Source organism: Lachnellula hyalina (assembly GCF_007821495.1).
Source record: "Lachnellula hyalina strain CBS 185.66 chromosome Unknown contig00036, whole genome shotgun sequence".
Taxonomy (NCBI): domain Eukaryota; kingdom Fungi; phylum Ascomycota; class Leotiomycetes; order Helotiales; family Lachnaceae; genus Lachnellula; species Lachnellula hyalina.
The window spans coordinates 116,279-132,149 of record NW_022157150.1 but is presented as its reverse complement, the minus strand read 5'-3'; the positions used below and the strand labels follow the sequence as shown (position 1 = coordinate 132,149).

Sequence of the window (15,871 nt, the reverse complement as noted above, 5' to 3'; positions counted from 1 at the left end):
TATACCGGTAGCACTTACTCAATAGATAAACTTTCAAGTGAGGAGGCTTAATACAACTAGTCATGAGGTAGTTCTCGACCTCTCAAAGATTCGTGTCTCGTTAATCTTTCAGACATCCTGCGTGGCATGTACTCTCTATGTTTTCTGACTTTGCTAGCCTGGCAATGCAAGGCTTTGCTATAGACAAGGCATCCAAATCGTTGTTGCGGAACAATATCTATAGCTACACAGATAAGCCTGTCGTTTGGTGAAAGCTTACGAGAACAATGCCTTGTTTAGATACAAAGGAATCCAGCTTTTAGACTGTTTACTCAGCGAAATCTGAGAAGTCCTAGGTATGCTTTGTTATCAGTTCACAACATACACTGCGTCTGCTTTGTATGGTCTTTCACTGCGGCCTAAACAACTCAATTGCAACCTCTATAAAAGCACCCTCATCTGCCCGTTCTAGGTTGACAAAACTTCAAATCCAACCACTAAATTCACCACTCAAATACTTTCAATAATAAAGAGACTCTCTAAAAACTGCAGTCATGGTCTTGAGACGGTTCGCATCCGCATCCGCTCGGCTCAATTCTTTTTCTTTACGAGGATCCAAAAAGGAAGAGATCTCAAACCGCAAAAGCATTCTCGTCCCAGACGTAGATGCTCTCGAGCTTCACGGTTTCTGCGATGCGTGCAGTGCAAAGCACCGCCGCTACCAGTGTCATCACGTCGTTGCCGAGTCAATTGCCCCGTGCGAAAAGCACCTCTACACCCCTAACCTACTACCAGGTATCAATTATTCTGCCGAGGTGGAACAAGACAGTGAGCAATGCCCGAACTGCATCAAGAAGCACCGCGCACAGAAGCAGCTCAACGAATTCCAGCGCGTTCGCAACGCAAAGGATACTCATTTCGAGCGGGAAATCGGCCAGGATGTTCTCATCCTGGCTGCTTTTGAGGAAGGGCGACGATTGCCACGCGAAGCGTTCGAGGCGGGCAAAGATGAACGTGAGGCAAAAATCTATGAGCGGAAACGCATCAGAGACCTGCCTGCAAACAACGCTCAGGCAGAGATTGATGCGCTGACCAGCGAAATCAGACGCTATTCGCCCGCACCAAGACATGAGGCCGCCAAGCCGTCGACAAAACGCCGGCCATCATTCGAATTCTAAGTGCATCCCAGGTGAATAGCATAGCGACAACTAGACTTGGACTTGAAGAAGAGTACAAGGAATTCCATGAAGAACTGATACTCTCCCAGGTGTTGAGCGAATTAGCTAAGTACTAGACTAAAAATACCAATTTTTTCCTTGAGCATATCTTCTACTTGCAGCATGTGATAGTAAATGCTAACCTAAATTGCCTAGAAATCCAACCAGGCCTTTGTCTTGAACAAAGATCGCCCCTGAAAGAATAGAAGCAATTATAGAAACAGTACGTATGACTCTCAATATGCTATTCGTCCACAAATCCCATTCTCTTTCACTACTCGCATACCTTTCAATGGAAACGGGAAAATATTTACTCTAAAGAACAATACCAAGTTATTGTTCACCCTATGCACCTTCCCGCAAGTTCTTTAACACGCTGAAATTACAGAATAACAAGCCTTTACCAAGTGACAATTACCAAAATGGCCTACAACCCCCCGCAGAAATAGTATTCAGGCAACTAGGCGATTCTTTTCTATGGCACAACAGAAATACCCCTATCATGGGAATTATGTGTCTCTCCCTCAAGCCAACCCACCTAAATGCCACTGAAAGTTCCAGGAGACCAGGTGGTACGCGTGGGTCACATATGCCTCCGTGTCTAAGTCCTTGAACACCCTACTGATTTGACTTTCTCGAGTTGGGGACGCGACTGAAGTAGCCTCGAAGTTGCGATGTATTTCCAGTTTCAACCATGTCTGCTTCTTCTTTGTTCCCGGACCTTGTCTTTCCACTCAAAAAGCCCTCGACTTCACACAAAGAGCCTCTAAGGTTCTAAGTATAGAATAAGAATATAAGAATTGTACAAATCGTAACCGTTACCTAATGGCTTGGACACTGTTTGAACCCCTCTATTAGCGAGTGGGTAAACGCTAAGGTGGTCTATGCATACTCACATGATACGTATAACCCTAAAATGTTAAAATTTATGCTGCACGTTAATATCACCTTGATTCTACTTCTTACTCTACTCTAAGAGACACGAATGCTAGATCTTCCAACCCACTACACTAGGTCTTGCTACGCCATTAGATCTTAGAGACATGCTAGAGCCTGCCAAAGATAAGGAGGGCCAGGCCTTAGAACTATGGCTCGACTATGGTTGCTCGCCTTGGAGAAGTAGTAGCCAGCGTGCAGCAGACCTATATGACTCAGGGATCAAGCTATGGAGAAGAGAAGACCTCTTGGACATTGAAGAGCAGCTTGCAGGATCGTTTACGATGGAAGCATTTACTGTTCGTCGCGTTGATGATACGATTGTTTATATCAGGAATCCGATGTTCAATGTACAAAAGCCAATCTGGTATGACTTACGAGCTCCTATCCAAGTCAAGAGAGGAGAGGTTGATACTAAATTAAGATCTCACCTTTAGGAAGCCACGGATCAAGTTCCAAGAGTACTGGCACCTGGTCCAAAGTAAACCAGATGGCCACCCTGAGACATACCATTGTACGTATCTTGTGGACTGGGTAAATCAGGCTGTGCGCAACTACGATGGCCTGATTAGGAATGCGCGGTCGCTATTTGATGTAAAGCAGCAGCAGTGGGATGCCAGCTTGACATGCGAGGCCTTTATATCACGGTTCCGTCAGCTCTTAGATGGGGATGGAAAGGCAAGACTGATCACCAAGATTATCTGCTTCGGGTTAGGGGACTTGCATCTAAAGCCACCCGATTGGTGGAGGCTACAAAATAATGCGAAACCCAGAGATCAACAGGAGCTAGAGACAAGTGTCATTGAGAGTGCCTTGGTACATCATGCGCTTGCATTAACTATAGCGAAGATAGCCCGTTCATGCGCTAACTTGAGGGGGAGAGAGATACGTTTGATTACCCAAGACCCGGACTACTGTGATGAGACGAAGGAGATCTTACGAAGCATTGGGTTTGAGGTGGTTGGAGGATATGGGGCTGGAGGCTTTGCTGAGGTTGACCACGAGTCTATAGTTTTCTCTGCTTTTGCAAAGGCACCAGTGAAACAGATCGTCGCCGATCTCGCTCGTCCACTTGTTATGATTGGCCCTAAGAATACCACTGGCGGGGTCTGGAATTCGCGTGGGTAGGCATTCTAGCTTCTGCTCCTCTAGTTGTCTAAAGCTTACCTAGATCTAGGAAACCATGGGCCGACCCAGAATCTCCAAGGACGAGGCAGATGTGGAAGGGGTATGAAAGTTGGGACTTCCCAGTCTCACCTGATCATCTCCAAGTAGGAGGTGGGCTACATCAATTAGAAGGATATACAAGGAGTAGGGAAGACGCTATAGCAGGCTCATAGATTTACTTCGGGTCATTGCAAATGGAATTGATGTGGATTCGGTGTATAACTCTAGATAGCTAAGCAACCCCCTATGAAACCCTTTATTCTCCAAATGAGTGTTATATAATCATCTGCAATGCAACTGCTCCCAACCTCGTTATAAATATAGCCGTGCCCTAGACAACCGCCTGATTATTCCCAACAACGGCCAAAACATGTAATGCATTGACCACAGTATTAACACGCATTAACCTTCTCCTCCTGACACCCCGAACATGTAAAGCCATCGACCAATGGCGTGGGATTGGTAGGCCCTTGAATCTTTCAATATCTACTTTCCCCGCCTATATTCTCGGCTTCAACCTCAAACCCTCACATCCTCAGCATATTTCACTGGCACAAACACAAATTCAAACACAAAATGCAACGCAAAAGCTCCATCAAACCCATCCTCAAGAAAAACGGTATAATCGATGACTGCTGGCAAGAGCAAACCGAATATGTGTGCAGGCATCTTAGACAAGTCGTCACGCCCCTCCAAATGTGCAAAGCACACCGAAAACTGGACTCCTACTTCGTAGACTACCGGATGCAAACGACGACACTGGTTGAAAATGCGCACCTTGCACAAAGAAGCACGAGAAGGAGAAGTGGGAGCGAAAAGAAAAGGAGATGGAGAGGTTGAGGAGAGAACAGAAAGGTGCACAGGAGAAGCGGGAGAGAGAACACCGGGCTGAAGTTGAGGAAAGGTTGAAGGATGTGCAAAGGCTAAAGAACTTGAGTGATGAGTATTTTGAGAGGGAGCTGAAGGAGGTTGAGGAGAGGGTTATTGGGAGGAAGTCGAGGGCTAGGGAGACGGCGTCACCGCGTTCGTTTTGGGAGGCTAAGGACAAAGAAAACTTCCCTGGTCTATAACCTTGCCCATAAGCCATAAGCCACGACGAATCCCAACATTATAAAAACTTCAACTTCACCGTCACCAGACGACAACTTCTACTTACCTATGTAGGTTTGAAATGAAAAAATGTGTCAAAGTAAATCAGTCATGTGACCAGCGATTGAAATTCATGGAATATATTTCTCTACTGAAAGGTATCATTTTCGGACTTAGAAACTAAATGAGATGAGCTAAGAGCCTGTATCTATGTTCAGAACCTTGGCGGATCCTATCTTCATTTCTCACTAAAGGAATATATCACTTTAGTGGGAACTTTATCTTTGAGAATCACCAGAATAGGGGTACCTCGCTTAATATTTTTAGGAGCCCCCCCCCCCCCTTTTTTTTTCAAGTACAATGATCTCTCTCCCGGTTTATAGTAAGTTAGTTGTGGCTAATACCGCACAACACTTTTTTCTTTCTTTGCAAGTATAATAGAAAATACTCCATGAACATCATTGATGAATTAAGCCTCTACTGCAGTACCAAGATGAAAAGCATTACTTCCGAAATACACTTAAGAAGCCTACGCAACTTTCCACCTTCACCTTCAACCACAGCGAATAGGAAGGAAAAAAAGAACAATACCCACGTCCATCGATATAATAAATGTTTTCGACCGCCAAGCTCGTCGAATAGAGCCAGAGACCAGCGATATGGCAAGCGACACTTCCGCAACTCCACCTCCAGCGCAAAAGCGAGCACACGGAAAAGCCCAGCCCCAAAATTCTAGTACGTGATCCCCAACTGCCACTATTCAAGAAATTTGCGATTTCTAACTCAATTCCCTTCCCATAGTGAGCCATAATCAGTCATCAGCATAGTAGAATTCACCGTACACAAGGATCTCATATGCCACCACTCCCCTTTTTTCCGCGGCGCGTTCAACGGGCCATTCATATAAGGATAAACCCAGTCTATAACACATGAGGATGTAGATCCGTCCATGTTCGGCGCTGCTGTGAGCTAGTTGTACACTCAGAAGATTGAGGAGGTTGCGACATGATGATGATGGGTATGTGGTTGCTATTAGAGAAGGTCGGCTGGTGTTATTGGGGAAGTTATGGATGTTGGGCCAGGTTCGTATCTTTCCGTGTATTCCAGAGTTAGTGCTGATGGTTTGATATTAGAGGTTCATGATGCCAGGTTTTCAGAATAAAGTCATGAGTAGACTGAGGTCGAAGGTGGTTGTTTGTGGTGGGAATGATCTCAAGCAGTTTGCAAATTACGCCTGGTAAGATCACCTCATTACTGTATTAGAAACTGCATGTGGAATCCTGATATGCTTTTTGCAGGGAGTCAAATTCTGATATTCTGCGGAGGTTTACAGTTGATTGATTTGCGACGATGACGAAGTAGGGAGGATTTTCTGACGTGGTGGACGATCTGCCTCCAGGCCTGTTAGTAGATATTGCGAAGAAGATGAAGCACTATTACTGCTCTCTTGCAACTTACGATAAGGAGAAGATGCCAGATTTTGAGGGGAACTCTAAGTTGAATTTCGAGTGAGAGCAGCGATTGTCTGTAAGATAAGTGGATATGGTGGAAATAATCTAGTCATCAAATCACCAACTTCTGTATGGTAGTATTCCAACAATAAATTAGTACACAGTATTATATAGAACAAGATAGTCCCTTACAAACTAATCGTCTTGTTAAAAGCTGAGGTGAATGGCAGTGGAGCCCCCAAATCTCTAAATTCACCTCCTCTTTCATCGCCTAAAGATAGACTAGTTCCAGACTTGCAAAACCAGAACCCTTCAACTTCTTACTTTAAGCACCAGCCATCCTACTAGGTCAGCATAGCAACTTATCTTCAGTCAAACCATACTCCACATTCCTCATCGCCAATGTTCTCCTCATCGCAATCGTCTTCCTCAAGCATGGACACGCCGGCAGAAAGCTCACGTCGTCCTGAGACGCCCTCAGCCGCAAGTTCCAAGCCAAAGAAGAACCTCAACTTCTGGTTAGTCGGCCCAACTTGCCTCAAACCATTATCTGACCTTTGCTAATATCTCTAATAGCGGAGTACCATCATTCGTGACCTTCATCGTGGGAAAAGAGGCTCAGAAATTCACCGTACACAAGAACCTCGCTGAACATTACTCGCCTTTCTTCACAAAAGCATTCAACGGCGGTTTTATCGAAGGACAAACGCAGGAGAGGGTACTGGAAGACGTGGAACCAGTTACATTTGGTCTTGTGACTAATTGGCTGTACACGCAGAAAATCATACATCCAGAAGACAAGAAGGTCCAACTCGTGGAAATTGCGAACTTATGGGTACTTGCGGGTCGATTTCTGATTCCTCAACTTCAAAACGAGGCTATTCGACGCACACAAGACACACCAGGGTATTCGAGGGAAGAATTTGAGCCTTACGTGAAATTCGCTCTAAAAAGAGAGCTTGAAGGCACTCAGCTCTACCAGGCAGTGTTAGATGACGTATTGCGACTCTGTGGTGTTATTGCTGAACCTCCAATGGAAGCAGAATTCCTTGAAGACTTTGCTGAAATAGTCACTGAAGAAGGCGGGAACACCGCTGCAATAGTCATCAAAGCATTGGTTATTCATTGCGCTGGATTTCTTTCCAATATGGCACCATCAAAGTCTATCGAAGATTACTTTGTGGAGGAAGGCGATGCTGCTAGTGGAAATTGATCGGAGAATACAGCATCTTGAAGGAAGAAGAAGCTTGTACTGGTGCTGAATCAAACAGCCGTCGTTTCTGGGGTATGCCTTAGTAGCTTTAATAGAAACAGTTGCCAATATTTGACCTTATGTTCCTCGCCCAGCATTCTAGCCAGCGAGATGTGCCCCGAGACACCCGCGTACCCTGAGTTCTCAAGGGCGAAGGAACCCAACCCTGGAATGAAGCTATTCTCCCTCGATTCGTTCACTGTTCCTTCATGTGCTAGAGACATGTGACTCGACTAAACTCGAAATTCAAATGCGCCTGCCCTTGCGACGCTACGAGTACGAGCACAAGTGAGAATCCAAAGATGCGTCCTAGCTCCCGCAATAGCTCCCTTTGTGTATCAAAGGACAAGGCAATGAGTGAACCTCGCCCCTATCATGCCCAGGCTAAGCGAATGATCGTCAGGGGGCTAAGCCGAAGCCGACACTCCTCCAAATGCGGGGCAAGTGGGGCTATCTCCTCCTCCATCCCCCCACTCAGACATATCGAAAAACATTTTCTGTCGGCGATTCTAAATTCTCAAGGCAATATATATATAAGTATACCGCCAGGAAGCCCTCCATGACGACCCATCGCAACCCTCCCTTCCGAGCCGAGCATCTGGGCTCCCTGCTTCGACCCAAAGAATTCCTAGAAAAGCGTGCGGCCTTTGAGAAGAAGGTGTTGAGCCAAGAAGATACTACCAAGGCTGAAGATGAGGCTATTACCAAAGTAGTTAACGTGCAGACCGAGGTTGGATTCCGTGCTGTTTCTGATGGCGAATACCGGTAAGGTAGTCTAGTTGCAATAAGATAATATCCCACATAGGCTTCAACATACTAAGATGAAGTAACAGACGTGCAGTCTTCTGGGGTACCTTCTTCGAGGAGCTGGAAGGCATGACCGAGATTCGTAATCCGTCCATGGACATCTTCCGTCCGTATGTTCCGGACATTGCTGGCTTCATTGAGAAAGGCCACAAGCCTGGACAATCATGTCTCTGCACTGGCAAGATCCGCCACAAGGGAGAGAGTACACTGGTTGGCCAGTTTGAGTTTCTCAAGACGCTGATACCAAAGGAACGATGGGGTGATATTAAGTTGACGATGATTGCGCCGCCTTGGTATCACATGCGGTACAAGGACGGCCTGGCGTTTCCCAAGGATGTATATGCCGATGATGAAGAGTACTTTTGGGATATTGCGCAGGCTTTCAGGGTAGAATTAGATATTCTATATGCAGCTGGAGTAAGGAACATCCAAATCGATGACCCAAACTTTGCCTGTTTGTATTCCGCACCCTGGAAACCAAAAGTATTACTTACTCTTACTAGACTTTTGCTCCGAGAAGATGCTTGCTGGATGGGCAGAGGACAAGTCCAATACCAAGACGCCAGATGAATTACTGGATGCATATATCAAATGCTACAACGACTGCATCGCGAACCACTCTAGCAAAATGCACTTCGGTCTCCACATCTGCAGAGGAAACTTCATGGGTTCCCGCCACTTCTCGGAAGGTGGATATGACCGTATAGCCACGAAGCTTTTCCAGACCCTCAACGTAGCAACCTACTATCTCGAATATGACACTCCACGCGCTGGCGGGTTTGAGCCCTTGTTGCACCTCCCATCTCACAAGAATGTCATCCTGGGAGTCATCACTTCGAAGTTTCCAGAGCTGGAAGATAAAGAGGAGATGAAGGAGAGGATCTTCGCTGCGGCGGATGTGATGGCGAAAGGAGCGAGTCAGACGAGAGATGAGGCATTGACGAGGATTGGTGTTTCTCCACAGTGTGGATTTGCTAGTCACGAGGAGGGTAATTTGTTGGGTTGGGAGGATATGAAGAATAAATTGAAGCTGGTGAGGAGCATTGCTGATGATATATGGCCTGAGGAGCCGTAAAAAACTGATTCGAAGTTTGGGCGCGAGTTTAAGTTAATTGTTTATATGTCAAATAACATGATCAAATGATGGATTCACGAGTTGCGAAGTTTCTGATCAGGGAAAAAGCAAATTGATCTTGTTTAACGCAGGTAGTTGCTATATGATAACGGAATAAATTTGAACCTTATATTATCTATCATCTTACTTCTTTTGCGGTTCTTTACCGCGAAATTATAGGCTAAAGGTATATCACAGCTTCGTCCTGACTTCGGGTCATTTCCCTCCAAATGGTCAAGAATCAAGATGGGGAGAGAAGGAACGACATTCGATATCAGCTCATCTTTCTTTCCGCTTTCCGTTCCGAAGATTCACAAAAGTCTTGAGTTTGAGTCAAGACGCCGTATTTCGTACTTCGTATATTCCTTCACTCCCGCAATCCCGCTCCCGTTCCGCAATCCGAAGCTTATCCCCCTTGTACCGGCATCTCCACAAACAACATATCCGCCCCTCCACCTCCTCCCGCCGCAATCCTGCGCTTCTCATTCCTCGAAGGCTTTTTGTTGCACTTCGCGAAAAAGCCGAAGTTATCCGGTGGGCGGATATAGATTTGCCATCCGATGGCGTCCGTACGATTCTGAGGGCTGGTGGTGCGATTTTGTGGCCTGAGTGAGGGGAGTGTGCGACTTTGGGCGGAAAGCGGGTGAGTTTTTGTGAGGCGGGTGGTGGGGTGGTGTTCCGATGCTGGCAGGTGCCCGGGTGGAGGAGGTGCTTTCCGGTGGCAGGGCAGGTAGCTCGCGATGTTTTGCAAATTCGCAGGTTGCAAGTTCCGGAATTGGTGGTTTGTGTGTAGTACTTCGTACCTACGGTATTACTGTTCTCACAGTCTCACCTCATTCCGCAATGCCATGAATACTCCGAATGCTTCATACTGTACAGAAATGTGCGGAGAGCACCGCACATACAGCCGTTACAACTCTTCCGCCCCAACATTTTTCTGATGCTACATCGCTATGCTTCAAGTCGTCTTGTTTTTTATATCCTCCTAAGCTGAAACTAAGAGAGGTGTATTCACCTCGGCTTTTCATCGAGTGATGGCCCTGTTGTTGGCTGATACCAGTTCAGTACCACGAATGTATCCTTGGGTTGCATCTATGTCTTCTCTAGTTATACTTGTCTCACGGCACTGCATTTTGTCCCGTTATCCCTCCCACAACTTTCCGTACTTACACTGTCGAGCAATTTGCGTTTGATCTTGTACACATCCGGGACCTCCCAGAGCAGCACAAGAGAATGCAGGACATTCATATTTTTGTACCAAGTATGCTCCATCTCTACCAGGTTATTCAATTGGCGTGTCCTCCAACCCCAATTCCGTTCTTCCGTAGTATTCCCAGCTATTTCCAGTGATATTGATTTCCGGGTATTGGACTATTGAGAAGTCGTTCGAGGATGATCTCGCCAGGGAATCGCCGGGTTCCCAGCGCTTCCGTCTGCAAGAATCGTATGTCCGTGATCAAATGCATTCTCCCAGCCAGGTTTGTATTCCGCATCGTGGCCTTCCTTCTAAAGATGTAAATAGAGAAAGATGCGACGGCCATTATTCATAAATTGGATATAGAAAGCAAGTTAAGGACGCTATTACCACGACTCTTCCGTCGCTACTGCCACCAAGACCAATCTTCATATGGAGGAAGTCATACCCCGAAAGCTTGTCACTAGAAGTATGAAGGATTTTATTAATTGACAACAAGAAGATAGACTCCACCAATACTGTTAAGACAAAAACACTGCACACATTTGTTCGTGATAAGTGTCCTAAGTAGCAGAACAAGGTTGCAGGTCAGAAAGTCGAGACATATATGTACGGAGTGATAACCCAAAGCGCGTCCAAGACCGAAAAATGCTACTGATTCTTCTCTGGTTCTTCTGCCAATTCATTCAATCCCTCCAAAGCCTTGAATATTGTCATGTTCCACACCTAGAACACTGTGTTAAAAAAATAGATTTTGTGGGGTGACCTTTAGAAGTCAATGCAGGACATCTCCCGCTTGCTTGCCTTACCCTAACGTGACGCACTTACTATAAAATAGACTCTATACCAACTTCGTCAAATCTGCCGTTAAGTAATGGCCGAATCCCCAGAATTTTGAAGGCATCTCGTTGTGAATAGATACATATTGAGCCTAAGTCACTTTAGGTTAGTCCATGATGCAATATTGGGGGGAGCGGAGCCGAGAGGCTGACGACCGCGGCGAGTTCAAATCAATAATCAAACGAACAAAAAGACAGGATGATATTCAACCACGCGCACAACTAGAAATGCCAATAAATATAATGGGATAGCTGCATCGAACCTCCAACCTCCAACCTCCAATCTACGGCCACGACTCACGATGTCCTCCCCTGATCGCGGTACCAGCAGCCGCCCCGAGAGTCCACATCGTTCCAGCTCTCAACAGCCTTCGCCGACTGAAGACGATGATATCCGCAGGTGCTGGATCTGCCAGCAAGACGAAACCGAGGACGGCGCACCCTCTATTTGGCTTAGACCTTGCCCATGTTCCCTTGTCGCCCATGAAGAATGCCTTCTCGAATGGATTGCCGACGAAGAACAGCCCAAGTCCGGAGAACTTGCAGTTGCACATCAAATAAAGTGTCCGCAGTGCAAGGCAGACATCAGGATAGACCGGCCTCGGGACCTGATAGTGGGACTCTATGATAGAATACAAGGCTTTGCTAGGGCTCTCATTCTACCATCTGCAGTCAGCGCTGTGGTGGGCTGTACCTATTCTGGGTTTTTTGTCTACGGTCTTAATACAATCATCGTTGTTTTCGGACCGGAAAAAGCAGGACAAATACTACTATCAGCTATGAAGACTCCAAGCCGCTTTAATACCACATCTTGGCCAAGATTAGTTCGAGATGTACTCCACATAGCAGAGCGTGGATTACTTGCCAGTGATCCATTTATCCCTGGGGCTTACACATCCTGGAGACTGGGCGTTGGTTTACCATTAATTGGACCCACGTTGATACTCTTAAGAACGAGGGTATCAGAGTTGTTTTTCCCCCTCCTCGCTCCTATCGTAAGTTCAATCGACTCCTTTCCAAGCTACCTGTATTGACCAATTTGCTAGTATTTTATCCAACCCTCAAATCAGGATGTTTTCAATTGGCCCCCGACCCCGGGTCTGACATTTGCAACAATACCATATCTTCGCGTCGCCTACTCTAGACTCTACCGATACGCCTTTGCAGACTTGGAGAAGAAATGGGATCTAGCGGTCCAGCGAGCACCACGAGAAGGAGAAACTGCTGAACAGATTGCTCAGGATAGAATGAACGGTGATGCAGCAGACGGACAAGGCAATGCTATAATCGAAATTGAAATCGGCGAGGGGATTTTTGGCGATGCACAACCTCCTCCCAATCCACAACGCGTAGATGCCGCTCAACTTGCGGATGCACATGCTGGACGAATGAGAGATTTTGCACTTCGACGGGCAGAGGGGGGAGAAGCAGATTTGCCACCCAATGATGCGCCGGTACAGAATCCCCAAGTCAATCGGAATTGGCAGCGAGACATCAACCTCGCCGATGTAGCTACCACAGCCATAGGCGCGTTGGCATTTCCTGTTATTTCATCCCTCATGGGCGACGTTCTCAATTTCGTATTACCGGCTAAGTTGGTCGGCCGAGGCTTCTATATGAAAATCGGGCCGAAAGGACTATTGAAGGAGAGATGGGGACGAACCATAATTGGTGGGTGTCTATTCGTGGTGTTGAAGGATGTGGTGACCCTGTATTGCAAGTGGAAGAAGGCAAGGGATTTCGGGAAGAGGAAAATCATTGAGTATGTGAAGCCTGGCGAGGTACATTGACGAGGCACATCTCGAGATGAGAGAGAGAACTGCTATGTGTTGGAGTACGGAAGAGGGAAAACCAATCCTCAAATAGAGGTTGCATAAAGAGAAGCCTGGCATGGTGGAACTTGTCGCTAATCATGAAAACGGGACATGAATATATTGGCTAATGAGAATTCTACTCCTATTCCACTCGAATCCGTAGCTGGATGTTTTCCAGCAAGTGCGACAACAGCAAAGCTAGACAAGAACCTGAGCTATCAGTCTTCATTCAAGATGGTCCCGAGGACCGATCGTCGAGCTTAAATCACCGACCGTGGTTGTTCCATTTGACCCCTTTTCCCGCGAGTTGAAGCCAGTCGAATTAGTAGGCATTTCATTTCATTATACAATGAAATTGGTATTACAACAATGCGAACAGTCAGTCGCTCATAAGACAGCACCCCTATTCATCCTCACCGCCCTCATCATCCCCGCTCTCCCCCACATCACCACCCCTCAACGTCCTCTCCGCCACCTCAAAATACGCCCACCCCGTCAGCGTCGGCGGAACCACAATCCCAAACCGCGCTTCCACATCCCCGATCGTCGCATTATACCACCTCCTACTCGCCTCGCCCTCCTCCACCGGCGCAATCCCCGAGCGCCCCAGGATCAGCACCCACAGCAGCAGCTCCGGGCACGCAGCCGCCAGGGCGTCGAAATCCGCCATCTGCAGCCCGGAGTAGATGCGCGAGGACAGCGCGATGCATATGTTGGTGTACTTGGGGCATTCGCGCAGCTCTTCGGTGCTGTAGATCAGGGCGGCGTTTAGGAAGGCTGTTGTGAAGGCTAGGGAGGAGCTGGGGTTTGTTTTAGAGGGGGAGTGCAGGAGGGATAGGATTTGGCGTTCGAAAGAGTCGCATTTGTCGCTGAAGTAGTAGGCGTCGATGTCCTGGGTGTGGGCGAGGAGGAATGTGGAGAGGGAGCGTAGGCGTAGCCAGATGTAGATGAGGCGCTTGGTTAGGGGCGTGGAGTGCGTGAGGGATTGGAGGCGCGCGTTGAGGGTGCCGCAGGTGTAGTTGGTTATGGTGTTTGCTTCTGGTTCGCCGATGGAGGGGGTGAGGATTGTGGGTTTTAGAGAGGGCTTTTCGCGGAGGAGGATGGCTACTACTATGTCGGCCCTGGGTGTGGGGTTGTGTGAGATGGGGTTGAGGTCGAGGTTGAGGTGGGTGGTGGGGATGGAAGAAAGGGGGCGAAAGGGGAGGGGTTCTTACCAGGAGACGACGCGTTCGATTTGTCCGCCAAAGCCTAGGTTATGGATGCCGCCTCTGGCTTTTATCATGCTCTGTAAGCCTTTTCGGTGGATGATGCATGCGGCTGGTTCTCCAGAAAACCCCTTTTGCTCTCTGATTAGCCTTTTCCCGGCTTTTGCTCTTGATTGGGAACGAGTAGGGAGGATATAAGCTACCTCTAATATCGTCATGACTGTTACGGCACATATCATCAAGTCACTGGGTATATAGCCAGGCTTCCGTAACGCGCTGTTGATGTTTCGAATGGCATCTGCTTTTTGCACAAGGCATATTGGAGGGGGGATCGTTCTTCGAATGAAGTAGTAATGAACGCCTGAGCAATAGTTCCTGGATGGTGTTAGTTCAACTCGATGAACTAGGCTTTCAATGCTCACGTTACGGAAAGAAGGGTCTTGTCAGAAAGATTTATGCTCAGCCATGCTTTCCTTGGAGAGGTAACCATTCGAGTTTCCTGGAAGACATTTGTCCCTAGGTAAGTCAGACATGGATCTTCCCCCTTTTTTCTTTCTTTCTTTGAAATGAAATAAGGAGTTTCTTCCTACAATGATGCAGTGCCATATCGGTAGTGCTGTTTCTTGGAAGTTGGAAGGCATCGAAAGGATCAACGCCCCCAAGCTTTAGGTCGACTCTGCTCTTCTGGGCGTGTTCTTTCTTGCTCTTCTGGGCGTGTTCTTTCTTGCTCTTCTGGGCGTGTTCTTTCTTGCTCTCCTGAACTTCCGGGGATACTATTCAAACAATTAGCTTGGTACAAACAAGCAAGGAAAATACAAGCACGATCAAACGTACAGATACCGTACAGAACGGTATTATATTCATTCCATGGTTTTGTCTTAACAGGACCAACACGATGGTTGCGAATTGGCCTCCGCTTCTTTGGAGCGCGAGACTCGGGCTTTTCCGATTTCGATTCCGAATCGGTGCTCTTTGGGGTTGGAGGGAGATTCTAGAACAGATCAATTAGTATAAGGTATAACAATTAAAGACGCTTGATGGATTCCCGCCTTACCGTTTCGTTAGTCTTGCCGTGCGAGCTCTGGTTCTTGTCCGCCAAGTCTTCGTCGCTGCCGCGTCCCGTTTCTAGAGGAGGGGTCGTCCCTAGACCTTGAACTAATTTGAAGATGTGAGCAGCCACTAATGGAACATCCATAACTGCGAAAGAGGCTTTAGACTGCGGGGATGGGGATGATGTTAGTATGCTAATTTATATACCTATGTATATATACATAGGTATATAAACGTCCCGTTGCGAGTTCGTGGTGGGGAAGGTTTCCAATGCGTACAACCCCGAATTGAGTTGCTCTAACACTAAAAGGCTGGATGGAGTGCAAGCTTCCCCCACTATGGGAGCCACGGGTACTCCGTAGGGGAATCTACACTATGAACATAATATGATTGGGCGTTGTATGCAGATCTGGGCTTGGGTTCTAATTATAAGTGCTGCTGCTACTGCTACTGCTACTGCTACTGCTACTGCCACTAATACACCGTTATACTGCACTGTACGCATGGCTATGCGCCTGATTATGCAAGCCACATGCACTGTTCGTTCCTACCTGAGTCCATTTCATGGTTTAGAGATTACGACGAATCGGAACCTTGAGGAGATGAGAACCGTGGGAGCTGAGCTGGGCTGTAGCCATGTTATAAGTATTGTTTGACCTTACTATACTCGTAACTCTGGAAGGTTGAAACTCGGTATTTGATAACTTACTTGATGGACAGCTAAGATAGCACGGGGTAAGGCTGGTGATACACCTA

The 15,871-nt window shown here is 47.1% G+C and overlaps 4 protein-coding genes across 4 annotated transcripts; all 4 read left to right on the top strand.

Moving 5' to 3' along the window:
* Positions 1-2,239: 2,239 nt before the first annotated feature.
* On the top strand, positions 2,240-3,472 carry LHYA1_G002769 (uncharacterized protein; the record flags this gene model as incomplete). Its single annotated transcript, XM_031147743.1, has 3 exons — positions 2,240-2,499; positions 2,570-3,256; positions 3,310-3,472. 3 exons carry the CDS (start codon positions 2,240-2,242, stop codon positions 3,470-3,472), a joined length of 1,110 nt encoding a protein of 369 aa, XP_031006951.1.
* A 2,802-nt stretch (positions 3,473-6,274) lies between these two features.
* LHYA1_G002768 (uncharacterized protein) lies at positions 6,275-7,052 on the top strand (the record flags this gene model as incomplete). Its single annotated transcript, XM_031147742.1, has 2 exons — positions 6,275-6,357; positions 6,416-7,052. The coding sequence occupies 2 exons, from the start codon at positions 6,275-6,277 to the stop codon at positions 7,050-7,052; spliced, it is 720 nt and encodes a 239-aa protein (XP_031006952.1).
* Positions 7,053-7,524: 472 nt separating this feature from the next.
* yxjH_0 (Uncharacterized protein) lies at positions 7,525-8,973 on the top strand (the record flags this gene model as incomplete). Its single annotated transcript, XM_031147741.1, has 3 exons — positions 7,525-7,856; positions 7,925-8,352; positions 8,402-8,973. 3 exons carry the CDS (start codon positions 7,525-7,527, stop codon positions 8,971-8,973), a joined length of 1,332 nt encoding a protein of 443 aa, XP_031006943.1.
* Positions 8,974-11,348: 2,375 nt separating this feature from the next.
* march5 (E3 ubiquitin-protein ligase) lies at positions 11,349-12,827 on the top strand (the record flags this gene model as incomplete). Its single annotated transcript, XM_031147740.1, has 2 exons — positions 11,349-12,041; positions 12,093-12,827. Coding segments are annotated over 2 exons (1,428 nt in total), but the record flags the coding sequence as incomplete, so codon positions are not given.
* Positions 12,828-15,871: the final 3,044 nt, after the last annotated feature.